The 27463-nt window shown below is 43.8% G+C and overlaps 1 protein-coding gene across 5 annotated transcripts; it reads right to left on the bottom strand.

The window, feature by feature from the left end:
• Positions 1–426: 426 nt before the first annotated feature.
• Positions 427–25381, bottom strand: CAPN10 (calpain 10). 5 transcript variants are annotated; one of them, XM_075004697.1, is made up of 15 exons: positions 22572–22668; positions 22253–22384; positions 21962–22164; positions 17903–18034; positions 17426–17622; positions 14387–14604; positions 13397–13538; positions 11340–11506; positions 8864–9147; positions 6763–6965; positions 5756–5808; positions 5553–5638; positions 4757–4953; positions 3584–3629; positions 427–1309 (listed from the first exon to the last, which is right to left on the bottom strand). In XM_075004697.1, the coding sequence occupies exons 2-15, from the start codon at positions 22263–22265 to the stop codon at positions 1280–1282; spliced, it is 1971 nt and encodes a 656-aa protein (XP_074860798.1). In that variant the 5' UTR covers positions 22266–22384; positions 22572–22668; the 3' UTR covers positions 427–1279. The 5 variants fall into 5 exon arrangements, with proteins under 5 accessions (XP_074860798.1, XP_074860796.1, XP_074860794.1 ...); XM_075004695.1 differs by lacking the exon at positions 22572–22668 and adding an exon at positions 23135–23150 and having other exon boundaries at positions 5553–5808; XM_075004693.1 differs by having other exon boundaries at positions 5553–5808.
• Positions 25382–27463: the final 2082 nt, after the last annotated feature.

The raw sequence follows: 27463 nt of genomic DNA, 5'->3' as shown, positions 1-27463 counted from the left end.
TACAGCATCTTTCTATGCAAATTGGGAGTTTGGTGCACTTAATATTATCTTTTGTTGGGTACCCACACCACTCAGATAAACAAAATATATAATCCCCCTTCTGTGTCCACTTCTGAAAAGGTTCTGTTTCCAGTTCTGCCACATGGAGTGTAGTGTTATTTTCAATTTCTGGAGTTCAAAAGGAAAAAGTATTAAAGATTCTGGAGTGTAGCTTGAAACTGCAAGTATAATTCTGCATGTGAATCTACTGCAAAATCAAAGTCAGAATATAATCAGGTCCTCTAGCTCTGCTTTTTGATTCCCACTTAATAGAAACCAGGTGACTGTAAGTGTCTGCAAAGCATGCTGTAACAAAACAAGCAAAGGTTAAAGAAACAAAAGTTTGAAAAGATTAATGCTATTAACAGGAAACATTGTGAACACATTATCACCACCTTATTTTTATTAAAGAAAATTCAGTATCTAAAAAACCCACACTAGAGTAACAATGTTTTTAATAGGAATTAAGAAGAGCTTGGTAAACTTCATGGTATCCTGCAGTAAAAGGAGATTTCTCAGAAAATAATATGCTGGGTACTAGTAACAAAAACACTGTCTTGTATGAAATTTCAAACCAACAGCTTTGCAAAAGTCATTTCTTCCTTTCCTACCAGCTATTCACATGGTACAAGACAAACTCACCTAAATTCATCCTCTCCACACTTACAGTTTAATGACAAATAGTAGCATGGCCCTTCATAAAGTGCTCAGTAGTTAAGACTGGCAGTGATAGATCTGGTCTATTCCATCTCCAATGTACTTTGTTGGCTCTTCGAGTCTTTCTTCAAAAAAGGGATTCCAGTTTCTTTCCCCTATACTCTTCCTTTCCTACTTGAGTCTCCTGAGGTTGCTCTGTAAACTTGAATATATTTCACCAAACGTTTTTTTGTTATGTTTAGACAGGTCACAATTTTTACTTCTTTAATTTTAAAACGGCAGCTTGAGTTACATGCGCACATATCCTTTGCTCATATTTCTGAAGAACTGAGGTATAGCAGGAGGTCCAGGTGCATGCCTCTGGTTGTAAAACACATGGAAGAGACAGGTGGCCATCAGGACGCACATGTTTAAGGAGGCATCTTTTCAGAGAAGACATCATCTGGCTGGAAGTCAGACTGAATGGAAAATAAGCGGGCTCAGAGTATTTCCAGGTTAATTAATTTCAGACTGAAAAGAGCCAGACATCAGATTTTGCTAATTTCTGCACTGTTTGTTATGATGTTGAGACGAGAATTCCAAATTACCTTTTCATCACAGCTGTAAAGGAGGCCTGCAAAAAAGAAGCTGAGTTGAAGCTATTTCATAAGTTTCAAATCTGTAGGTTTGTAACGTTAACAGTCTCAAGAGAAAAAAGATTGGCAGACATGCCTTAGCAAGACAGAGAAAAGGAAAACTCAGGAATTAAGGCCAAGTATCATTACATAGTCTCATCTCATTAAATTGATACACTTAAATAACCTCAAGGAAGTGATGCAAATTCCATAAGGTCAGTAATTTGGAACCAGACTGGTCAGAACCCTACAAATATACAATACATTACACCAGTGGCACCACCTCTACATCTTTCTCAGTGCTTTTCTTCACTTGTCCCATTACCTGAGATTTAAAACTACCTGAATGAAAAGCAAGTGATGGACCTAGTAGGAAAGGAGATGTTCTCCTGGTCCTAGTGATCTCATACCACTCCTACCCAACAGCAGCCGTAACCAAAAATGCTTTAATATTTAACTAACAAGGAGACTAAAGCTCTTGTTTTAGATGGAGACATAGCACAGGAAGCCATGTTTCCATCTCCTTTGAGCTAAGCCGCTACAGTGCGCTGCACCTGGCACAGAGCAGGAAGGGCACATTGAAGATTTAGTTGTTTTAACACACAGAAGCCCATATTCTAGGTCAGGCAGACTAACAAAACCACCCCACAAGAGTGGTTAATGCGCTCCATTGGTTCACCTTCAGGTGCCTGAACTGCTCCTAGGTCCTAGTCTTTATAGCCTTTGCTCAGTTAAGACTTGTTAAAGTCAGAGATCATCTCTTTCTGTATTTGCAATTAGTGACAAGACTGTGGCTGTCCATGTTCAAACCAAAATTCTCAGAGGTTTGAAACAGGGTATTCTCTGCGAAGGACCACTGGCTGTTTACCCCACCACTGGGCAGCAAAGCAGGCCCACGTCTTACTATCCTTAGGAAGCAGTGTAAGAATCATTTCTCTAGATTGGCCCGTCCCTCAGTAAAGACAGCCTGGAATAGAGACAAGCAAGAACAATACCTAAGAATGAAATGAATAATGAACAAGGAACAGAAATGCTAATATTAATTAGGTGTTTCAGCTCCCAGATTCTAAAGCCATGGTTACATTTTATAAACATACATATACATCTTTTCCATCTCCAATTGCAGTCACATACACAAAGTCCAGACTTAGTTTTTTGTGGTTTTTGAGGACAAAGTATAGTTATGGGTCAACATAACCTAGATCATGAAAATCAGTAAGCCAACTAATATCAGCTGATGGTGCGGGTGTTTTTTGTTTGCCTGTTTTTTCTGTGTACAGTTGGCCCCTATCTATTTCCAAGATTTTATCGGGTTGACATCTGTCTTGCTTAACAAGTAAACAGTGCTATCACGAACACTGTCTGATCTAAAATGCAAGAAAGATTTTCTTTTAAATGATTGCAAAAGTTAATATTTTGGAGATTTCCCACCCAAAAATTAAAATACCGTAAATGCCAGGAACTGAGAACTCATGCTGAATCCTGCATCAAACAGCATGTGCATACATAGTGCAGAAAAACATCAGTGAAATGTGAAACATATTGCATTAATTTAGGCAGAACAGCTCACAGCCCAGTGTGAATTACCATGGTACCATATTGTGTGTAAAAGCAAACGCAAATGTAGGCCTCTTGAGGCATGCGTAGCTATCACCTCCAGGTTTTCCCTCTCTCTTTTTCCCCTTTATTCCTGTACTCATAGTAGTTGTAATATTAATTTCTAAATATTACAGTAGTGCCTAAAGACTGCAATCCAAATCAGAGCCCATTAGGTGAGGAAAGGGATTTACTACAGAAATAAAATTATAAGAGAGGGATGATCATAGAAAGGGAGAATACAGTTAAACACACACATTTTATTAAAACTAATCTTTTTAAAATTAAAATGTGTCAGTTAGTGACACAAGCCCATCAACAAAGACATCTATTCACCAGCGTCTTGGACTGCATAGCAGAGGTGCACATTGAGGAATGATTTGAAGGAGTAAGTATGGTTTTAAAGATCAGTTCAGAGAGGGGATTCCATGTATATGAGGCAGCATGAGAGAAGACATAAGGTTACACTCTAATTGCTACTTGGCAGACTGGAAAATGAGGGGAGACATTTACTGATATGCCCAAGAACAAGCAGTTAGTTTCAGAGTGGAATTAGAACTTTCAAATTCCTGTCTCCCAGTCCTTGGCACAAAAGACTAGCTACTGTGTATATGTTTTCCTCTCTGACTCCCGATGTACCTCAATCTCACTGCCACAGAAATTCAAATGCCACCTACTTCTTGCAATATTTGTCCAAGAGTCTCCTGGCTTTGAATGCGTTTCCTGTTTGAAAAGAAAACAGTTGTTTTAATGCAAAGCATTATTCATTTCCCACTGTCTTATTTCCCAGGAAACCCAACCTGTGTTTCCTAAGGCCTAATACCTTCCTACAGGCCTTAAATGGGAGCCTCCCACAGACCTCACCTACTTCCCACTGGTGGCAATGGTGCAAGGGGGAGAGTGCAAGCGAGCATATGTCTCCCAAACACAGTGCGCACGAGGGGCAAGGAGCCAGAGCCTCTGGGCAACATGGTGGACAAGCGGAGGGATGTGGTGCTGGCAGCAGGGACTGGGCCCCCTTACACTCACCAGCAGCAGTGGGGGGAAAGCAGAGCAATACTGATCTGCTCTCCTGGCCATGTAACTAGGGCGAGGGGCAGTGGATAGAATTTCAGATCTCACCCCCTGGACTCAGAGGAAAAAGAAGCAACATAGTCAGGAGCCAACTCCTGTTGCCAGCACCATAGTCCCTGGGGCCAACATTTAGGACAGGCAGCTTGTTGGAAAACCAGGGGTGGGGTGGGGTGGGGTGGGGTGGGGTGATCAGGCGAAGCCACAGGCAGAAGGGACACTGTTCCAACCCTCCCCCCGGGAGGAGTCATGGGGGGTGGGAAATCCTGTAGTCAGTGTTCCCCCCTGCGCGACAATCTTCCTCTCCAGTCATCCCTACTACTTCCTGTAGTTCCTTTCTCCGAGTTCTCTCAGGATGTTTTATGGCCCAAGTGTTCATCAAACTAACACCTCCAAATGGGTGGCGGGGGCGGGGTGGCTGGTAATTATGGCACAGATGCAGCCAGCATACAACATGCTGAATTAGTTTAGTGATTAAGTTTAAGAGGCCTGTCACCCCAGGATAGTGGTAGTAGATATCCCTAAGTGTCAAGAGGCCATGGGTGGTGTGTGCCCCAGAGAGGTAAAACATTTACTGAGTTGGTTTTATGTCAGCTGCAAAATGTGGCCAAAGAGACTCACTCAGGGAGAGGGTAGAGAATCTGTCATGATGATACAAAGATATTATAACAAAAATGGACACATTTACTGTTATGAATTAATTGTATAATATTGTCCTATGCACTATTACATGTAAATTTAGACAATGTGAACCTAAACACATACCTATGTATTTTTACCTGTCTATTTTGGTTGTTATGACCACGGTGAAATTGCCTTCAGTGTTAGGCAAGTACGTTGAAGGTACAATTACATAATTCCCTGCAGAGAGTCTGCACAGTTGGCTCACTTCCTGCGAGTAGCAATGAGGTACACAGCTAACAAGTGGCTCTAAGGGCAGAAAATAAGTAGGCAGCTTCCCACTGCTGTTAGGCACCTGAAGAAATGAATATAATTTCAGATCTCAGACCTTTAAAGCAAACCAGTATGGTTTCACAAAAATTCCACTGTGTCAAACATTCACCTTATTCCATATAATGACCCCGTTTGCTCAGGATCACTTATCAATTGACAGGAAAAAAAAGTATATATTTGGGAGGAAAGAGTCACACCTGTTTACCAATATTGGGTTTCAGTCACCAAACATTCTGAACCATTTGCATCTGTGCAAAAATTAAACAAATCCACTCACTTTATAAATAAATATATAATTTCACACACAGTTAACTGTTAGCTATGGTCTTATTGTTAAATAAAATCTTCAGCTGTAAGAAAAATCTATAAGTACCGGTGGCTGTGTGACTTCTGAATCAGAATATGACAAGGGTTCAGAGGAACCGGAAATGTGGTTGCTACACTATCAAGTCACTTATTGTTATACCTTCCACTATACTGCACCTGTGAACTACTCTAACTCAAATGTCTAATTGTGTGGGCCCAAAAGTGATAACTTATAGGCTGCATTTCCAAAGTAAGAGGCACCTGAATAAATGATGGATTAAGTTTATTCTTGTAAGTGACTGGGGAAAGATATACCTGGAAGATATGAAACCCTATTGGATGCAACTTGCTATCTTGACAGTGCTGGCGGAGGGTGACTTTCACACTGCGCTCTCCTGTTCCTGCAGAGATGGAGAGGGGAAAGCAGGGATTGGTATGGAAGGAGTGGAAGTTCCTGCTACCTCCAGCACTTTGGCCATTTTTCCAGCATCCCTGTAGTTGCACGATCTCCCATTCACCTGGTGGGAGCTCTTCACAAAGGGCAGCATCAGTGGGTAGTGGTTTTATCTCACTATCAAATGTAAAACAGAAAGGAAAACTAGTACACAAAAGGTGGAAGATTTCCATGCCTGAAATTTACCATCCCTCATGCTCTGTTGTCAAAATGCTATGAATGGAACAGAGATGTCAAGAAATGCAAACTCTTGCCAGTAAGCAGTCAATCCAATGCCAACCACTGCCACGTACAAATGTAATTAAATGCAAAAGAGTACATTTTCAGAACAGAGTAAATAAATAAAAGTAAGCATTAAGATTTCTGCAGCACCTTTAATCAAGCCAAACTTCAGAATGTAAATTTAATGTATTTAACAGCGACAGAAACTACAACATGCTGAATTGGTTTACTGACTAAATTTATCTTTTCAATTCCCTAACATTAATGCAATTAGAGTCTTAACCATAACGTTCCATGAACTTATACTGTTACATTTAGTTTCCCTAGTTTTTCTCCCATCCTGAACAGGGCGTGGAAGAAAAGGAAACAGGAAATCTGAAAACAACGTAGCTCCCAGAGTCTTTCCACACTGCCCACAGAGCTTGAAAAGACATGCACACCACAGAACTGTGCAGCATCCAAAATGTACTGATGCCTGGACTAACTGTGCAGCAGTATAATTCTGGTACAAAACGCATCAAACCATGAATGAAGTATGTTCTCAACAAACTACACACTACAGAGAACTACATCAGCTCACCTCAGAAAAATGTACACTTCTTCCAGACACTGTGTTACTATGGGAAGGATTTCAGCAGCTTCAGACCGCCATTCAAAAAGCCAGGAAAAGTGCACATTAAACAGCTACACTAATTACCTGAACTCAAAGGATTTAGAACCCTCTTTGCAGAGACCTCCTTCAATCATTGTCCAGGTCACAGCAAGACCTCATCAAGGGAGTAATGATTTGCATAAACTGTCGGCAAGGGTTTCATGGGATTTGCTACTTCTCTTCCTTTTTTAACATACCTGAGGCAGATTCTCCCCATTGAAAATACACGAAGCAGAAAGTCCATCTCTACATCCTTCAGATAGGTGCTAGGGACAATAAGGTAATAACCAGGGCCAAGGTCACAGCAGACATGTACCTCTCTGTCATAAGAATGACAAGTGGTTCCTACAACCGGAGGAGCAGAGAGTGTCTTCGGCAGGTTAAACCGCCTCTTCTCCACCTAGAATAATCACATAATGTAACATAACATTGTAGGAAAATTAACAAGATTTTCATAAAGTCAAATGGGGTCAAATATTAGTAAACAACCCTGTGTGTAATCTGCCACCTAGCAAACCATGAGCATTGTAGAGTTATTTCCAAACCTGTCTCGAAGGGTCAGATTCCAGTTTGTACTCCCGAGGATGAACAATTTGGAATGGAGGAATGAAATCTACTTCACCCTTGAGCAGGAGGGGCACAGAATTTCAATAGGGACTGTAGTCCCTTCTTCCACATAGCTTCCTTGTGGACGGTAATGTCAGAATAGGGACAAAAAAGAGTAAGGTAAATGCAGCGAAAAGGTTCACTATGTCGCTCATGCAGCAGAAAATAGATCAGACCACCATCTCAAAAGCTCACAGTGCATTGCTCTAGGATATTCATTCTAAAGGTTCACAGGAAGAATTCTGTCTCAGGTATGTGGAAACCACCTTGTATAAGAAGCCATTTCATATCCCTTACTTCTGCATGCATACAAGAGCCTGTACTTTCCTTGACCTGTTTGGGAATAGCAGGAAGGATGAGCTCTATGGAATGCGTTAATGAACCGTTTGGAGTTAAGGCTCCAGCTCCCTGGTACCTGTTTCTCTTCGCTGATAACGGTTTCTCTTGGAGAAGTGATTTACAATTCTCTAATTGCCTCTGACACTGGGCTTTGTTTGTGGAAGGGTATAACATACTAGAGTTAGGTGCATCAAGCAGCCTGGCTGGACCTGGTTTTACTAGTGTCCAGTTTGGCTCCTCTGTTGCCATATTGAATTCAATAAAGCTGAATGTTAGCCGCCTAAACACAGAGGAGTCTTGTGCTCCAACAGGTAGAACTGCTTTTGGGGGCATCAGCTACAAACTGGCCCCATACAAACATATCCAGCATGCCTCAGAGCAGAACTTCACCCAAGGAACATTAACTTCTGATACATCAACAAGATCGCAAGCTCAATTTTCTAATGTGAGCAACTGTTCTTTAAAAAAAAAAAAAAAAAAAAAAGTAGTGAAAAAAATTGCCTTAATTTGTTTTCTTCAAAATGAAAAACACTGAGCAGGGTGGAGGAATTCAGATCCAAGCTGACAAGCCATCTGCCACACGGGGCGGGGGGGAACAAACCAAGAGCAGATCATTCGAGTATTCCTGTTCTGCCCTGCACTAGGAATACAGCTACAGGCAGAATGCTGAAGTGGGCGGGGAAACAGCTGCTGTGCTACTTTGACACTCTTCAGCATGGTCAAGCTTGCAGAGCTACTCATGATGCTGCTCCAGCGACTGAGAAAGCTCGGGGAGAGGACCTGGAGGGAATCCCAAGACGCAGTGATCACCTCTCCCTTCCTACAACGCTGCACTGTTGGATACATACCCAGTGCATTGCTCACAGTGCTGATGATGGTGCCCCCCCAGTGTGGGCATGATCTGTCAACAGAGAGATCAAGTATGAACACCCTCCGACAATTTTTGTTCTGTTGACTTTTGGGTGTCGACATAAATTTTGCCAACAAAAACTTAGTAGAACAGACGTAACCTAGGAAAGGGAAAAATTAAGCAAATTATCAGGAAAACCTTACTAATACTGCAATGTACTGACTGTGGAACAGTCTCCAATGAGGAGCAGTGGAAGCTTCATCATTTAGAATGTTTTACAATCAAGAGCATAAAGCTCTGATAGATGTGCTTCAGGCAAGAATCCTGTAGTCATTCTGTAGACAGGAAAAGTCATCTCATAGGTCTTTTACACCTGACTTCTGTGAACAATTTACTCATGGAATTGATATAGCAAATGAATGACTATGCCAGATGTCCCTTTTTTCCCCAGGAATATTTCTTCTTGGACCAACTAGGAAACCGAGGAGTTACCCTTAAATTACCTTCCAGACATGCAGTCCCACTGCCTGGTAATTCTCCCCTTGAATGGCTTCAGTCAGAGATGGGCCTTCCTCGGCTAAGTGGGTCAGATTCTGAATTCTTCCAGCCCAATCAGCACTGTATTTCCTGGGTTTCTGCAGAAGAGCAATGCACACCTCACTCTGCTCACATATCCTCAGCCAGAACTTGGGGTTTGTAGGAAAGCTGCTGTTGTTACGGCAACCACCGGAAGACTGGCCTTTCACCCAGGATCCACAAAGATGCTGAGTATGACTCAGCACTTTCTCTAATAAAGAAAAAATGTTACCACACAATCAATCACTGGAAACAATTCTTTTTGTGGCTCAGGAGTACCCAGAGTTAAAGCATTGCTGTAGCAGTGCTACTTCCTGTGAGCTAAAATACCTCAAGGGATATGAAATCCAAGACAGAATGGCAAGCTGAGGAACCTTATCCTTAAAGATCATATTCAGAACTATTTCTACAAGGCTGAAACCTCAGATTTGCCTCCCCTTTGGAAGAGATCATACTCAGCTTCCCAATAAAGCCTTCTGTTCTTCCAGGAAAGGATTAACCCTGCAACACAGGGGCCAGATGTAACACGTGATTCTTCGGCCTGACATGAAAGGCTTAAAAACATCTGTACAATCTCCTTCTTTCCTCCCAGCAGCAGACACAAAAAAAGACTTACAGGTTGGGAAGGAAGAGAGTAAAACACTGATAGTTCTGCTTTTAAATACTTCATAATAGTTACAACAAGAAACAAGGACTATAAAATAACCTAAAATATAGATAATCTCATCGGAAAGCACGGGCTGATGTTAACAACTTTATAGCACGTGTACGTCAGAATTCCAGTCTGCTAATCAATAGAGCATCTTGAGGGAGGATGAAGGTGTAATTGTGACATATAGGGGACATCTGCACTAGGAACTAACTTTGAATTTAACTTTGAAGGTAGGCACTATATCACCGTAGCCAGCAGAGAGTCCACACACATTTTTCCCTTACTTTGAAGTTAACTTTGAAGTCGGCAGCCCAACTTCGAAGTCCTTACTCCATTCCTGGGAATGGAGTAGTGACCTGCTTCAAAGTTTAAGTTAGAAGTAGGGTGTGTGTAGATGCTCTTCCTCGAAGTTGTACTTTGAAGTGAGCAACTGCAAAGTTATTTTTGTAGTGTAGACACAGCCCTACAGTTCAAGGGAGATGTGCAGGAGGAGGAGGAGGAGAAGTACTCATTATCTTACTCAATGTGTCCTCATTTCAGCGACTGACCTGTATCCTTCAAAACACTTATGTGCCAACTTTACATTTAAGCACACGACTTAACACTTCAGTGAAAAGGAACTAACTTACAAATGTGTTTACATGTTTTGCCAAATAAGGGCAAAATGCCTCCCACTGGCCTTTCCCTGGAAAAAGCACAGAACCGTATACAGCACATCCTCGATTTAATGGACTAATAGGTGGGAATGGATGTCCGTTAATGCCCAAAGTCCGTTATAGCCGAATGGTTATACTGTATGATGCTGCACTGACATTCCCAGCCCACTACTTACCCTTATCCTCTGGCCCTCCTCTCCCCGTCTGCCCTTCTGCCCCATTCTTCCCCTCACACCTCCATCTACCTCTCCTAATTACCAGGAGAGGAGCTGACATCTGGCTCCTTCCACCTCCTGCAGCTCTCAGCACTGCAGCTCCTCCAGCCCCAGGCTCCTAGCCACCCATGTGAAGGTAGAGCATGGTTGCCCTGCACCTGCCAGTGGGCAGCAGCCTCCGACACCATGCCTACCGCTCAGCACCATTGCAGGCAGCGGCGGCCAGACGCCGACATCCTCCACACACCTGGGCTGTCCTGGGGAAAAACCTCATCTTGAGTCCCATCCCCGAACCTCCTACACTCCAACACTCTGCCCCAGCCCTGCGCCCTGTCCCACATCTTGAGCCCCTCATCCCCTGCCACAGCCTGTAACAGCCAAAGCCCTCATCATTCCTTGAACCTCAACCCTCTGCCCCCCCCCACGTTCCAAACTCCTCAGCCCCATTCGCCACGCACCCTCCATGTACGTAATGAGTTATGATATGTGCACCCATATGGAGCTGAATAGTTACCCATGCTGATGTGTAGAAGAAAATTCATTCCGCACATGGATATAAAAAATTAGAGGGGACACTGATTACGAGTCTTAAGATTATTAGCAAACAAGGAAAAGGATTTTTCCTGTAAATCAGAGAATTGAGAAGTAAGTGAAAAGTGAGTAAGTAATAAGTTTAGTTTACTACCCAAGAAGGGGCCTGTTCTGTACTTCAACCTGTCCCAGAGTATATGCTCACTGCATGCTCAATAAAATAAAAAAATTGGAATCCACAGAAGTCCAGGGCTAAACAAGCCTAATTTTCGAACTTTTTAATTCAAAACAGACTTCTCTGTTAAAATAATCTGATTTGTTAAGAATAGTCCCCTTGTCCACATAGTACCTGTATAGAGGCTCTGAAGCTGTCCCTCTTCAGTGACTGGAAACCCAACAGTAATCTCATCAAATTCCTTGAAAAACTCTTCCTCCTCAACCCAGAATTCTCCTTCCTGGGTCTGGGAAAGCAACTCTGAAGCAACTACTGGATTCAATTGGCTCCACCCTTGACCACTGTAAATAAATGCACAAAAGTCTCTATTTAGGCTTTTTGCTCACAATTTTAATCAAGTTCTACAAAAAGTTTCAATAAAAATTGCTGTGTAGAGAGGAAAAATAGGGTTGGTGTCTTTGTTTTTGTTTTTTTTTCATTTTACTGTTATGTTTACTCATACATTTCCACTAGTTATTATTCAGTTGTTACTGGAGACAAATTATAGACAGGCAATCTCTGCACAAGAACACCTAGAAATCGGCCAAACCAGAGACTGAAGGATTATGGAATATGTTCCCAGGTAAAACAGCTGATTTTTGTACAATGAACAATATGCAAAGTACTTGTACTTTTAAAAAAAACAAATCAGGTTTTAGAATTTTTACATGATGGGATAAGGAAGGGAAAACAACTCCAAACACAAAAAAAGTGGTTCAACAGATAAAATTAAATATGACTGGCTTAGAATGGTTCTGGTGCCACTTATCAATGCCCTTACATCAACAACACACGATTTCCATAAAGCAGTAGGGCAAGATATTTTAGTATGTTGGCTGCCAAGCTACTGAAGATCTGAGCCAATAACTAACCATTTAGGGTCCCATTAACTGCTGGATACCTTCAATTCCCATTAATATCACTGAGATTGAAAAATATTCTGCATTTCATAGAATGAGGCATTACAAATTTAAGTCCTTGGAGGCAAGAATTGCGCCGTCCTTTATGTTTTATGCGGTGCCCAGAACAACAGTAATTTTTACATTTTTAAAACTTTTTGTCTATGCAGTGCTGTAGCTGTGTTTGTCCCAGGATACCAAAGAAACCAGATGAGTGACATACTATCTTCTACTGAACCAACTTCTGTTACTGGGAGACCTCTCCTTCCGGCCTAGAAAATGTACTCAGACTATCACAGTTAAATATAAGGTGGAACAGATAGTTTAGCACAACCAGTTAGTTAATACATATTTCAAGGGATCATTAAAGGGGAAGTGGCTCAGTAACACATTTCCTGTGATCTGTGCACTATCATCTAAGGGCGCCAGAAAAGAGGACTATGGAAATAAAGTTTCAGATCCCAGAAAAAGCATTTGTTTGTCTGATTAAGAGTATGTGAATAGCTCCAACTACAGGTGAAAACCTGAAAATGCTGTTATCATACAAGTCCACTGTCAGCACCCTTTCTCATGCTACATCAAATACCTTGATGAGCATGTGCACCATGGATAGTCTAATTCCTCTGAGTCAGTTTTCAATCTAAGACTTTCATGTGGGGTTTGGGGAGGGCTCCTCAGACTACAGGCTGAATTTCCAAAGGGGTCTGCGACTGCACTCAAAATTTACTTAAAGGATCCACAAATGAAAAGACAGCCAGCTCGCAGAACTCATATAGACATATGATAAAACAAAAGCACCATATCACCTGTGGTTGAACATTTTCACAAAGTGATCACTCTATATCTAACCTCTCAGCCATCGTCTTCAAAAGCAAACTTGCCCAGTCCCTTCCTATGATGAGCCTGAGAGCGCAAATTCATCAACTTTCTAGATACCCACAATCACAAATTGAATAGACACCGAATTTATGGGTTATTACGACAATCTGCAACCCATGTATACCCCCACCATAGCACCAAAAAAAATATTTCTTATCAATGTATCATGTATTTGGAAATCTAGACCACCATACCCAATGGCTCAAAATATTCAGACCCCAAGAACCATGATGTTGAATACTGAACTCAGAAATAGGTTTCAGTGAAATAAGTCTACCATAAACTCTCCTCTGTGGCTGCCGATTAGGAATACTACTCTTAGTAACACATACACATTTTGTGCTGATACACAGTAAGTACATTTTTATGAAAGTACCTTACAAAGAATATTCTAAATGAAAACAATCCATTTACCCTTCCCTCCAGCATCCTTTCCAACACCGCCTTCCCCAAGGGTTTCGTATCCGTAGCAGGATGATTTCTTTGCCTGAGATGCTGGAGAGATGAAGCATGTCTATGACAATAAAGGCATGAAATTCTCCCAGGTCACTGGCACCTGTGCACAAAAGACAGCCACTGTTAGGAGGCAGCAAACTTTCCAGCATTGTTTTACAAGGGAAGAGGAAGTAAGCTCTCCACCTCCTGTGAAAAAGATTCACTTTCTACTGAAGAAAGTTGCTACAAATCCATGGCTCTGTCTATAAACGCAATGGATGAACATGCAAACCCACCCTGTAAACAAGGAGCTATCAGTCTCTGGTTTATGTATCTATCACTAGAAGACTGAAGGAAAATGCTGATCATCATAACCCCCTAAAAACATTCTACAGGTTGAACCTCACGAATGCAGAACACACTCATCTGGCAACATCCATAATCTGGCAAGATTTTAGTGAGCCAGACAACCACTTATCTTGGGTGTGAACAAGTTTCCTGTGGTCCCATAAAGTTTGTTTACAGCCACCAGTACTGGCTCTCACTGTTCTGTGCTGTTATTTAGCCGTAACCTACCCCTTCTAAGAGCCCAGTTGGCAGTGAAAGTGTTGATAATGTGGTAGACAATTCTGATGTTCTGTGGTCCAGCAAATGCTCTCGTCCACACCAGTCAGGTCCCAAGGGTGCCGGATGAGAGAGATGCAACCAGTAGTTGATTTTGTGCATCCACAGACTGGATATTGAAGCACTGCTTTCCCAGACTGATTTGTCTGTCATGATACATAAATTAGCTTCCCTGCTCTAAGCCTCAACAACATCCTTATGCCTTCACTTCTCCAGTCTTCAAAACAATTCTATCAAGAAGCACTAGTGGCAGAATTTAAATTCACAAACTATTAGTGCAGCTGGATTGATACATAAAATTCCTGGCTACCTTGTTTTCTGAAGCATATGGTTTACATGGCTTACCTTGCCTGGAGCTAAGGACTGAGCAACTTATCACGCATCGTTCCTTCAGGTTCATGAGTTTCCTAAATGCCATCTTCTCCAAAACTCTACCAGCCTTTTCTCTTTCCATGCTTCTTCCAGGGTCTTTTAGGGTCCATCTCTCAGCTAGACTTCCAGTCAAGTCAACTAAAGCATTTGCCACCTGTCCTGCCCACAACTGCTCATAAGACCCATGCACCCTATAAAACAAAAAGAAACAGTAGCACAAACTTCAAACTTTACTCCTAAAATGGATACCGTTTTGTCTTTATTTTAATAGCACATTATCAGAGGGGGCCAAGCATGGGGCGGTAGCAGCACTGTTTGTGCTTCCACCCCCAGCACTCCTGTGGGGAAGTGGCACGCACTCAGCAGATGCACTCACTCTGCTTCACTGCAGCTCCCACCACCATGGTTAGTGCGGGGGGCCCAACCACTACAGCTGCCCCATGTCAGGTCCCCCAGTAATCCCCAAGAGTGCGACCCTCAGAGGAAGAGGTGCTGTAGGGTAAAAGTGCAGGATGGTGATGGGAAAGGAGGGAGCATGGGGGATGGGTTCAAACACACCCTGAGCCACCAGGTCTCCCAGGACAGATTGTGAATAAGCTCTGGCCTGTAGATGGCCCACGAGCCAGGAGTTTGAGACCCTGGAGATAGGGCCATCAGACATCCCAAATAATCAACAAAAGTATCTAAATGACTGCTGGTGCCTCTGATAGTCTATGAGGTACCGAGGTCCTTGATCAGATAGTGGTGGGTTTCTATGACAGTTTTGTGACAAGTGGACATGCTTCCATGTAACAGAGCGTTTTGGGGTGAAGGTTTGGCTCCACCACCATGGATCTATTACTATACATAAAGGTGATGGACTACATCAATCAGAAAATCCAGATGGAAGATGCTTCAAAGTGGACGTATGTAGACCACACTGCACTAATGGCGAATAGTGCAGACCATTTAGTTCAGGCAACTAATGCGTGGAACAGGAAACTAACAAATTATGGCTTCAAAATAAGAAAAGAAAACACTTGAAGTCATGTGGATGATTCACATGGAACCAGAATAGATAAAAATTAGCACTGAGGGGGGCGACAACTAAATCAGGTTTCTGTGGTAAAGTACTTTGGAGGCTGATTAGTAGCAAACAGAGAACTGTGCATGAGAGAAATATGGCAAAGGCCAGTGGTGTGATTTCTGATAAACATATGCCCAAACTACTTAACTATACAAATTGGGGAAGGTTAGAAACATTTGGGACTATAACTCACAGTCTGAGAACAAGAAGGTAGTCAAGAAAATGTTCAATATATTTTGTACAGGAGGACAGAAAATATACATGGTGTGAGCATTGGACCCGCAAACCTGGAAAGACGGATAAGCTACCCAACCACAACTAGATGGGAAAAAGGAAAGAAAAAGATGATATTCTACTGCCTTATGGAAAGCTTGGTACAATCATTTCCTATATAAAAATTGCTCGTGGGTTGTCATTTTCAGTTATTCATTTTAGGATTTTTATCAGTTCACAATGCATGATATATGTGATAATGTTGTAAAAATAACAGTTCTAACATATCTCCCTTTGATAATCTTTGTTTGCTAAGCACAGTCAAACTACTTTTTCCTCCCAGATGTTTTATTTTGTGTGGTCAGGGAGATTGTGTTGTTATTTCTGTACGAAATGGTCAAAAATATTTACCTAGCACACCCACAGTAGGAAAACAAGTTCACGGACCTAAGGTACCTTTGTAGAAACACGTACTTTAACTCCAGCATATCTGCATCTGAGTAACTGCACCTTAAAAGGTATTTGTCCTCTGGTGGGAGCTAAACAAACCCTTCTCTAAGATCTTGTGTCAGCTGGTGTCCACTTTATCCAAACCATTTGGTCTCTGATCTGCTTTATCAGTCTACACTGTAGACTGGACTGAGATAGTGTTTTGTTCTTGTTTTATAAGTCAATGGAACTACCCGTCAAACATAGAACAACAAGAATAACATTCTAGTGTTCATAACTCTACAAAACTGACGAATAAGTGGCAAGGGGTGGTTAGGAAACAGCATGCAAGAGAGAGAAAAATATTCTGAGCCTGAGCATTAGTTAGCATAAACTGGTGTAGCTTCATTATTTCAATGGAGCAAAGTATGTTTATAATAGCTGAAAGATCTGATGCTTGATGTCTATCTTAATCTTCTCAAATAATGCAATAGGGAAAACTATTTTGGTCTTATTAAGCTAGATGATCTGCAGCTAATAGCTAGCTGAGCACCACTATCAGTTGCTGGGTCATTTAACAACTCTTATTTTTTTAACAAGTCTTTTCAGTAAGAAAATCTTACTCTATGGCTATGTCTACACTACAGCAAGCTGTTGACAGAAGTCAGTATCAGAAGAGATCCTCTGACAAAGCTTCTGTCAACAGAGTGCGGCCAGACACAAAAGCAGATCGAAAAAGCGATCCACTCTGTCGACAGAGAGTGGCCAGACTGCCCAGCCCTCTCACAACAGAACGGCCAATCTGAAGCACAGCAGACAGGGCTGCCCAGTGACCCAGAAACCCTGTCTATCGACAGAGGGCCTCCCAGAGCATCCATATGGCTATTTTGTTGACAGATTCTGTCAAAAATGGCACTCTGCCTCATGGCGGAGAGGCAGAAGGCTGTCAACGGAAGTGCAGAGTTTTGTCAACAGTATGCATTTTGCGTGTGGCCGCATCGCGAGTTTTGTCAACAAAACCCCAGTTTTGCCAGCAAGTCTCTCGTGTAGACATAGGCTATGTGAGAAGAGAACTGTATCTGGGTGATCCAGGATAAAACTGGACTTTTCACAGAATCCAATATAACAACAACTCTGACAATCATCAGTCTATATAATCAGTAAAATACAAATATCTCAAGTCCTAGAGAGGAAGCTCTAAGCCCACGTGGCCGGAATGAAATCAAATCAAACAATGCAGCATGTTTAAGACATGCCAGTTACTACTATAATTTAAGTCACCTCCTCCAGTGAAGTTCACATACTTGGCATAGACCTTTTCCAGTAGGGGAATCCAAAACACATCTTCTGTCTGACAATGGGAGAAGCAAAGTTTACCCCCAAGGCAAGGGAGACGATCGTCAATGGTTACCTCCACCCAATGCCCAAACTGCCAGATTTGACAAGTGAAACAGCCTGTGTACATCTCATCTGTCCAGCTGGGCTGACCTGGAGGGATTACCTGGGATATAAGACGATATTAGCAAAATCAAGATAAACAGGAATTCTTCTGAAGAAATCACTACTTAAAATATGGTTAGTTCCAGCTATTTTCTATCATAGCATAGATAGAAAAAGTTTATCATAACACACAAAAGAGTAAAGACATAGCATCAGAGCACATCATCTTACACGTTTCACTGAGTTGGAAAAGGGAAAAATAAAAGGAAAAATAAAAATGTTAATGACGCATAAAGGAGAATCTGCTAGGACATGAAACACTGCAAGAAACTTTTCTATACCTTAGTTAGCAGGTATTTGCTCTTCTGCAAAGCCACACAGGCGCACAGGAACCAACAATCTCCCAAAATCCCTTGCTTTACTTGCACATCCTGTGGACTGTCAGAAAACAATCGAGGAGTAGAACAAATTTCCTAAAATAAAGCAAATATTAAATAAGATGAAATCCTACATGACAATCTAAGCCAAACAAATCAGTTTCATGGGACTGGATGGTTCAGGAGATGGTTAACACAATACGTTCACACCTTTCATTCCTGTTTGAATCCAGTACAGGTTAACTGTCTGAACTGACAAACTAAACAGCCTCTGTGCCGAAGGATGAATGGACATAAATCTGACATCAGGAGTTGGAATACTCATAAACCTATAGGCAGGGACGTTCAAAGAGGGGAGAGTGAAGTTTCACAAGGGGAAGTGCACCATGATTGGATGCTGGGTCTCTCCGGCTAATCCAGCTCATTAAAAATGCTGAAATATGTTACTGTTTTTATGTAGGTGTATTCACATTTATATACCGATTAATAAAGTTTTTACATTCTACAGACTATTTTCTTACACATGCCAAAAGGTGTGGGGTTTTTTTTCATATGAACATAACCGAAATTTCCATCGGTTTGGATCACATTAGACATGTCGGGAGGCGTGCTAATTGCAAGGACGAAAAGCGGGTCCTGATGTAAAAAGTTTGCTTGCCACTGCTATACGGGAACACTTTAAACTCCCTGGACACTCAAAGGATTGAAAGTAGTCATTCCTCCTATGAAAGGATTTTACCATAAGATTACAGAGGGAGACATCTGAATTGGAATTCATTTGCAAGTTTGACGCATTTAACTTCGGACTTGACAGAGATCTCAATTATCTTACACATTACAAGGTCAATTTCCCCACTTTTGATATTCACAGGAATGGCTCCCATCTTACTTAATTTACTCCTTCCACTGGTTCTGTTAACAACAGGTGACTCTCCCCACAAAAATCTTTTTTTTCCCTTCTCCTCCTCCTTCCTCACCCCACCTGCTATATAAACCCTGGACTCTCATTATCTGCTCCAATCTGAGGAAGTGGGTCTTACCCATGAAAGTCCATTACCTAGTAAATGGATGGATGGATAAGGCAATAGAAGGAAACAATGAGAAACAACAAGAAGCGGTCTCAGCACACCAGAAGTTTATCAGGGTTTTGTCAGCAGTGGAAAGTAATTAGGCAGGTTTACAGTATTCTTGGTGCTCTCCTCCCAAACATAAGAAAGAAACAGGAGAAAGCGCAAAGGAGCTAATTTGAAAATGTAACAAATGGGTGATGGACATTAGCATAGACATCTCAGTTCTGAATAAGAGATGATCAGATGGGGCTTGATGGGGCATGAAGGCCTTTGAAACTGAAGTATGTCTTACGTTTGTTGAGACAAAGGAGGAGCAGCTAGTGGAGGGATATCGTCAAAGTAACAAACTAGAAGAATCTTCTTTGCAGAAGGGTTCTGAAGGAGTATGGGAGGGGCAAAATAGCATCTGTCAAGGTGAGAGAAAAGGATGTTGCTGTAATCAACATAAGAGATGATGAAAGCCCTCATGAGAAATCAGCTGTTTCAATGGACAAGAAAAACCATCTGTTGGAGATGTTGTGCAGAAAGAATGGGCAAAATTTAGACATAGTCTCAATGTGAAAAGGCCTGACCTGAAGATGACACTCAAGTTATGGTCCCAAGTGATGGACAGGACTGTTGTGATGTCCACAGTATCGGAGAACAGATGGAGGTGAGGGAGAGCATTTGATGTAGAAGACTAATACCTCTGTTTTAGCCATGTTGAGTTTGAAAGGATGGCTAAACATTGACAAAAAGACTTCAGAGAAACGTGCCACAATTTTAGCCTGGATAGAAAGTTGGAGTTGAGAGGCATACCCATGGATCATCACCACAGATACGGTAGATGAATTTGTGTTTGCAAATAGGAAATTAAATACTAATTTGATAGGCTTCTTAAAAAAACAAAGTATATTCACCACGAGTGGCACACTGCTAAAGGGAAGAATCATAGGTACCAAATTAGTCAAACTTGCTGGGTAAGCACATTTGATACACAGAGCTCTGACTAACAGAAAATTGCAGCATTCCACTCCAGATGAAAACAAAGCAGCAGTCATGTAGCACTTCAAAAACTAACAAAATAATTTATTAGGTGGTGAACTTTTGTGGGACAGACACACTTCAGATCTACAGCCCTACCAGAACAGACTCAATATATAAAGCACAGAGGTCCAGAAATTGTTATCAAGGTTGGCAATTCAGATAGAAGAGCAAGAGCAGGGAGTGAGGAGTGGGGAAGTAAGGGTTAGGTCAAACATCAACGTATGTAAGAGAGTCCTTTTAATGGGTCAGGTAACTGCTGTCCCTGTTTAAACCACGTATTATTGTGTCAAATTTGAATAAGAATGTTAGTTCCAAACATTCTCTCTGTAGACAGTCGTTGAAGTCTCATTTCTGCAGAAAACAAACTCTTGTATCTTTAACAGAATGGCCCACTCCATTAAAGTGCTGGCTGACAGGTTTGTGTATTTGGAGATTTTTGATGTCTGCTCTGTTATTAAGACCTACAACCTGCCCTAAATCATGATGCCACTCCAGAAGGCCCGAGTGACAGGCCCGTTCTCTCCTATAGACAATCTCCTAACCTTATGAGGATTCTCACTAGCAGTCACAGGTTATACCACAATAATACTAATCCTGGAACTTTTCCTTGCAACAAGCCCCGTTGCCAACTTTTTCCACATATCTATTCTGGAGATACCATCACTGGACCTAACCACGTTAATTACAGAATCATTGGCACGTTCTCCTGTTCCTCAACTAGCATCATATATGCCATCATGTGCCAACCATGCCCACACACTTTGTATATAGGACAGACTGCTAACATGCTTCGCCAAAGAATGAAAGGACATAAAGCAGTCACTGGAACTAGGTAACAGCTGTAAAATGGTAACTGGTACTAGTCATAAGCTGACAGCACATTTCAAAACAAAGGTAACAGCTCCCATTAAAAAGGACCTATACTCGTCATGTATATTGACCCAGGTTCAGGAATAACAGCATGACAGGTAGAGATGGGTGGTATCTAAGTGAGGTCCCACAGTGATACCCTGGAAAGACAAGGGAAATGTAACTTGTTTGTACCCGCATAAAAGGTGGTGTCTTGAGGGGACCGTCTTTGGAACCTAGGGAGCAGTGGAGGGGAACTTCCACTGATTGAGTCAGTCCATTGCAGAGAGTACGTATGCATATTGGTTCAATACAGTCTACTGACAACTTTTAGAGTAAACTCTCAAAATGGGTGATTGCGAGTTAAGTGCAACTCAACCCCATCCCCCATGGCTCAACCCCCATTTGTATATTGGACAGACTTCTAACTCCCTTAGATAAAGGATCAATGGGCACAAAACAGACATCAAAACACTCCAGATCCACAAACCAGTTAGTCAACATTTTAATGGAATGGGGCATTCTGTCAATGACCTAAAGGTATGTGTGTTACTGAAAAGGAATTATCGCACCGTTTTGGAAAGAGAAACGGCCAAGCTGGCTTTTATATTCAAATTCGGCACATTAACACATGGTTTAAATCGTGATGGGAACTTTCCGAGTCACTATAGGGGCTTGTCTGCATACTTGGCTCAATCTAATTCTTGACCTTCCCCCCCACTCCTCCACTCTCTGATTTGCTCACCTTGATTATCTTTTTCTGATTTGTCCTCCTTGCTTACTGTTTTTGGTTCTCTGTGCCTTAAATATTGAGTCTGTTCTGGTCTGGCTATGGTCTGAAGAAGTGGGTCTGTCCCACGAAAGCTCACCTAATAAACCATTTTGCTAGTCTTTAAAGTGCTACTTGACTGCTTTTTGTTTTTACATAGCCATAAGGTTATCATCACTGACAGAGTAGGAGGCCTGTCAGGACAGCACTGCAGCAAATCCTGACTGATGACAAACACTGAGCCACCCACTCATTAATGAAAACTCAAATTTGGCTCAATCATTTAGTTGTCACATCTCAAAAACTCACCTGAGGTCTCAGCCAGGAAATCTCCCCTCTGAATTGTGAGAGTGGGGTGGCATAGTTAAAAAAGAGAGAAGCATCACTTGCTGGAAACATGGGGTCTTTGTAAAGATTTTCTTTTGTTGCTGACTGCTCTTTATCTCCCAGCATTTTCAACAAAACTGACACTCTACCGGTCACATCCAAGAGTTTACATTGCCAACTGAAATCTGCATATAAAATTAAAATGAACCAGAAGTCATAATTTTGGGAGTGGGTGAATGATGTTGATGAACTCACAAGCAGAAAGTCACTAACCTTTTCCATTCATTTGCTTGAACCATGTTTGCTGAAAGTTTATTTAAAAACAAATGGCCTGAGTAGTTCTCCCAGTGGAACCTGATACAGTATGTTCCTCTAAGTAATTTCACCATCAATGGACAGACCAAGCTAAACAGAAGTATGCAATAGCGATAAACCTCATTATTAGTACAGACGCACAATACTGTTCAGGATGTGATCTCTCAAAGTATTTATTAGCCCCTTCTGTACACATCCCTGGCTAGATGCCTCCCCAAAGTTTCCCCCCGAAAACATACAAGACACTTCCCCAACAAACACACCAAGCCAGACCCACCTTCACAGTCCTCCCTGAGGACAAGTCCATCCATATACGTTCCCCAGAGACCTTCCTGCCCAGATTTTTCTTACACAGAAGCCCTCCCAGACTCCCCACTCTTCCACACAGCACAGCCTCCCCAGACCCCTCCTCAGACCTCTCCCTCCTCCACACCTGCCTCCCTCTCCCCAAACCTCCCTCCCACCCACAGGCCCTCACATCTGCCCACTCAGGACCTTCACCATCCCTCCCACCAAACTCTTCACCCACACATCTCTCCAACACTTGCCTAGACCTCTCCCCAGATCCCACAGTTCCTCCCGCAGACACCCGCTCTCCCCACACAGCCCCGCCCTCCCAACCCCTCCCCGACACCCACCCTCCCCCACAGTCCCCCCACCCCTTCCCCCCACAGACACCCCTTCCCCATATGGCTCCCACAGACACCTGCTCTCCCCCCCAGCCCCGCCCTCCAACCCCTCCCCGACACCCACCCTCCCCCACAGTCCCCCTACAGACACCCCTTCCCCATATGGCCCCCCGCCCCCCACACTCGCTCTCCCCCAGAGCCCCCCACCCACCCTCCTTCCGGGCTCGCTCCGTCCCATCCACCCAGCACCACCGAGCCAGGCCTCGGGCTCTCAACCTCCGTCCCAGGACAGCGCCCCGCCCCCCGCAGCGGCTGCCGACCCGTCACCTGGGCAACATTCGGGCGGCTCTCGAGACACCGCACTGGACCGTTAACTAACCGGCGGCAGGGCTAGGAGCACGTGACCCTGGACAACCAATTATGACCCCTCTAGGCAGAGACGCTTGATCGCAGCTCCCCACAAGGGGCCCGGAAACTACCCATCCCAGCATGCGCTGCGGAGCAGAAAGACTACAACTCCCAGGAATCATTGCTGCTGGGGCTTCCCCACACAGGCGCGCGCACACAAGCGTTGAGATCTGGTCGCCCGCAGCTGACTGTTGTGGAATGTGTCCGGGTCCACCTGCGGGGAACTCCAGTGGGAGGGGGCCTACAGGAGCCGGGGGGAGGCAGCAGCCGGGGCCCGTCACCTCTGTGCCCTGGCCAATGGATTGCAAGCAGGCTTTGGAATCCAGGCAGCCCCCCTCTTTGCCTGGTGACTGCCCCCTTTGTGCAGTGCAGCCTCCATTCATCCCTGGTGTGCATTACTGACAAGCGTCAGCGAACTTGCTCAGGTCCCGTGCGCCCGCTACGATTTATTTTCCATCCAGGTACAGAATGAATTTTGTTATGTGCACCACAGCTTGGTGGATGTGCACCAGCAGTTAAAAAAAAACCAATGTGCTGCCATGTGCAGGTGGCGGTGGGCACTCTGCTAATCAGCTGGGCGACTTTTTAATCTCTCCTGAGCAGCCACCCAAACGCCCAGCTCACAGGGAGCACCGCTTAGGGCCCTTCACTCTGCTCAGCCAGTACCTCAAATGCCAAAAGGCAACAGGGCCCTGTTAGATAAAGGAGAGCCATCATGGTAGTCCAGAACACCAGGCAGAACAGGGACCCGCTACTTCAAGTGCCTCCAAAATCAAACCCTCCAGTCCAGTGCAGCCATCTCAGGTGTATTTTTTTGCCCATGAGCGGCATGATTTCAACCTGGGTAGGAGCCAGTCTCACCACGGCAGGTGAAGATCTAGCCCTCTCATTACTGACCTGCTTTGAACTATTGAAGCTGCTACAGACAGAGCAATCTCCCCCTCCCCCCTCATCAAGATCTAGAGATTACCAGCTCAACATCTGTCTGTCCTTTTCCAGTCTGTGAGCAATCAAGATAGGATGCTGTTTTTATTTCTCCTGTTTCCCTCTCCATCACCTGGCCTGGGAAGGAGCAGAGTGGTGGAACCTGCTCCCTTTTCTGCCTCAAGCTCCAAGATGAAGACTGAGTGTACAAACCATATAAACTAAAATATATAGGGTGTGAAAAACTGGAATGCCAAAATAACAAGAACTGGAAAGGGAAAAAGACCCTAGTGCTACTGAAACATGGCAGAATGATAAGTAAGAATGGTGAAATGAAGGAAGGACAAAGTAAGTCCCAGAGAGAGGGCAGTAAAATCCATAAAATCTAGCGATAGAACATTTCTGAATAGAAAGGATCATACAACTTCTATTACATGTTAGAAAAATAAAAATATATTAGTAAAAGTATATGATACCATCCTGGAAGGAAATTTAAATTGACAACACAATGTTGAGAGAGATCCAAAAGACAACAATTAAGGCTACCAAAATTTCCTCTGTGTAAATGGATCACATGTCACAACTCAGCCGTGTTAAAAAAAGGGTTGCTTTTTGGAGCAAGATGATCAGCTGTTTTCAACTTTCAAAGGGTTTGACCTGCCATCATGAAGGTTAAACCTCCTTCCTGACTGAAGCTTGAATGAAACTAAAATCTTTCATTTAGGTTGACCTAATGCAGAGGCAGGCCGCATTTAGCCCACCAGGCCTGCTAATCTGGCCTGGGGCCTGCCCCTTAGTCTGGGTGGGAGATGAGGTTTGGGTGCTGACCGGTGCCCCAGTATGCTGAGCGCTTGGGTGGCCCCCCAGCAGAGATTCAGGGGTACTACCCAGCTAATTAGCAGAGCACCCACAGCCAGCAACATATGTTCTACTGGTGGTGCACATCCCCATGCATTGGTGCACATGAAATTTATTCCACCGATGGGTGGAAAAATAAGGGAATTCTGGTGCTTATCTCATCCCCAGCAAAATCTCTTATTTCCCAGTTTCACAGGCTGCCCCTTGCATCACACTCCCTCAGCTCCTATTGGCTGGAAACCAGCCAATGACTTACCTGACAAACTGTTGTACTCTGAATAGAGCATAGCTCATCTACAGGTCTCCTCCACTTCACTCTGTCTTGGGACAACATTTCTGGGGTGCTCCTGGAGTCAAGCTAGTGTCGCAGGGAATTGTTAACCTCTTACGGCCCGCTCTGAGCCGCCCGGTTAGCGCGACCGGATTGCAAGGCTCCCTGCTCTAGTCGTCCGGATTCTTGAGGACCTAAGGTGTATAGGAGAGACAGCAGAGGCCTGGCGACGTTAGACCACCCCGCCCCTCTGCAGACCGCCCCACCCCCCACCAGCGAGAGGACCAGGGGTTATGCACGTACCCTCCCGCTTTAAGATGTAACCCCCCTGGCAGGCAGTGGCTAGCTCCAGGGATGAAGGTGAAACAAGGAGGCGGCTTAGGGTGAACCTATTATTCTATTTATTAACAAAGCCAGCAACAGACAAACAGCAACACGTATAAAATAAACACGAGACAGTTCATAACAATAGTGTCCTATATAAACCTTACACTCTAATAAACACTTACTAGTATCAATAACAATTCCATAGAAGCAACCTGTATAACGTTCTTTATTTAACCAGAAGGCAAAGTAAGATGGTTAGGAGAAAACTCTTAAGGTAAGAGGGAAAAGGTAGTTTTTGCGGTTTAGCTCCGAGCGGGGAAGGGCGCTACTCCTTCCCCAGTACACTCAGGCCTGGTCGCTACTCCGGCCAGCACTGGGGACCTTAAGGCTCTGCCTCTGAGGTCCCTCTTCTAACTGAGAGTTTGCCACGGCCCCTCTCAGCGCTGGGAGATTATGGGATAGATTGGGTGCAGGATTTACTTGGGAACCGGGAGGCTATGCCCTCACCGTGGTAACCCACCTGCACAGTGGTAAGTATGACTTATTAACCAATTCTATAACTAAGTAACTAATCTAAACTATAATTGCAAACTATTAATTCAAGTGTACAGCTTAAATGTTTTTAAATTTGGGTGATCAAGCCCGGCCCTAGGGTCGAGCCCCAGGGTACAGCCCTTCCCTGGCCCTGGAAAGGGCACGGCAGAGGTGCGACCCCTACCCCTCCTATTAGGGGACCCAGTACCCAAAAGTGTTGTATTAAATGAAGTGTCTAATTTGGCAAAAGTCCCGGGCTGTGCCACGGGCCAGTGAATAGATTACGTGACTTATCCAGTGAATGGAGGTCTCGTCCAGGTAAATATGTCTTGTCCGGTGAAATGGTCCAGGTAGGCACAGCAGACGCAAATGCTGGGGACCGTTGATGGTATTGATGGCGGGTCCCTGGTTACGTCACCAGGTACGCAGTACGCCACTCGGTGACTTGGCCAAAGGGCCCGCTTGCTGCTCCCCGACGCAATGCGCTGCTGGCTAGCGTTGAGGCGCGCTGGGGTGCTGGCGCTGCTTCTGCGCCGGTGGGCTCCTGAGGTGAGCCAGTTACTGCGGTGTTTTCCCACTCCCGGCCGGCGCCGCCTGAAGGGCAGGCACCGTAGTGATTTCAGCTCAGGCCTTTTGGCTGTTTAAGCCTGGCCTCGGAGTCCAGCGGACACCACTAGGTAGGCACGCTCCTCCGTGCAAGGTAGCAGGGTCTAGCCTGAGTCCCTCAGGGCCACCGAATGAGCTGCAGCTCCTGGATTTATAGAGGGATCTCACAAATATTCATTACATGATTTACATACTGTAGGTTCTATGCAGGTGTTTTCAAATAGGTCCTCCTCTAGTCCGAAGGTACTGGAAGATTTTACCTGGGGCCAATCAGAAGGCTCCATTTTGAACCTGCAGTCATGAATAATTCATGAGTTCAGGTTACCGGGGAAACCAACTGACTCAGAGTGACAGTTGCAGGGGCTGCTAAATGGCAGCCTATGTAACTTTAGATTTTTCATGTACTTGTATTGATGTTTAATGGACAAAGCCTTGTTCCCCCTGGCCCACGGGGACGATAATGCCCAAGGGATAAAATCCCTGACAGCGAGTAGTTGTCCTTCATTCTCAGTAGATCTTCTCCACGTTGTCCAGGGTCTTCCTCTTTTGTGTTTCTGGGTTCCATTTGAGAGCTTGATGTCTACACTGGATGATGGTTTTCTGAGAGTGTGA

Source organism: Carettochelys insculpta, chromosome 10 (assembly GCF_033958435.1).
Source record: "Carettochelys insculpta isolate YL-2023 chromosome 10, ASM3395843v1, whole genome shotgun sequence".
NCBI classification, from domain to species: Eukaryota; Metazoa; Chordata; order Testudines; family Carettochelyidae; genus Carettochelys; species Carettochelys insculpta.
This window is presented reverse-complemented; position numbering and strand designations above follow the sequence as displayed.

What these genes read in the sequence shown, in the direction of transcription:
- CAPN10 (XM_075004695.1), bottom strand. An exon ending in AAAGGATGCTGGAGGGAAGG is followed by an intron (nt 11,507 to 13,396) that starts GTAAATGGATTG and finishes ATTTATTTACAG; the next exon opens with TGGTCAAGGGTGGAGCCAAT. An exon ending in TTGGACAAATATTGCAAGAA is followed by an intron (nt 1,310 to 3,583) that starts GTAGGTGGCATT and finishes TCTTTTTTGCAG; the next exon opens with GCCTCCTTTACAGCTGTGAT.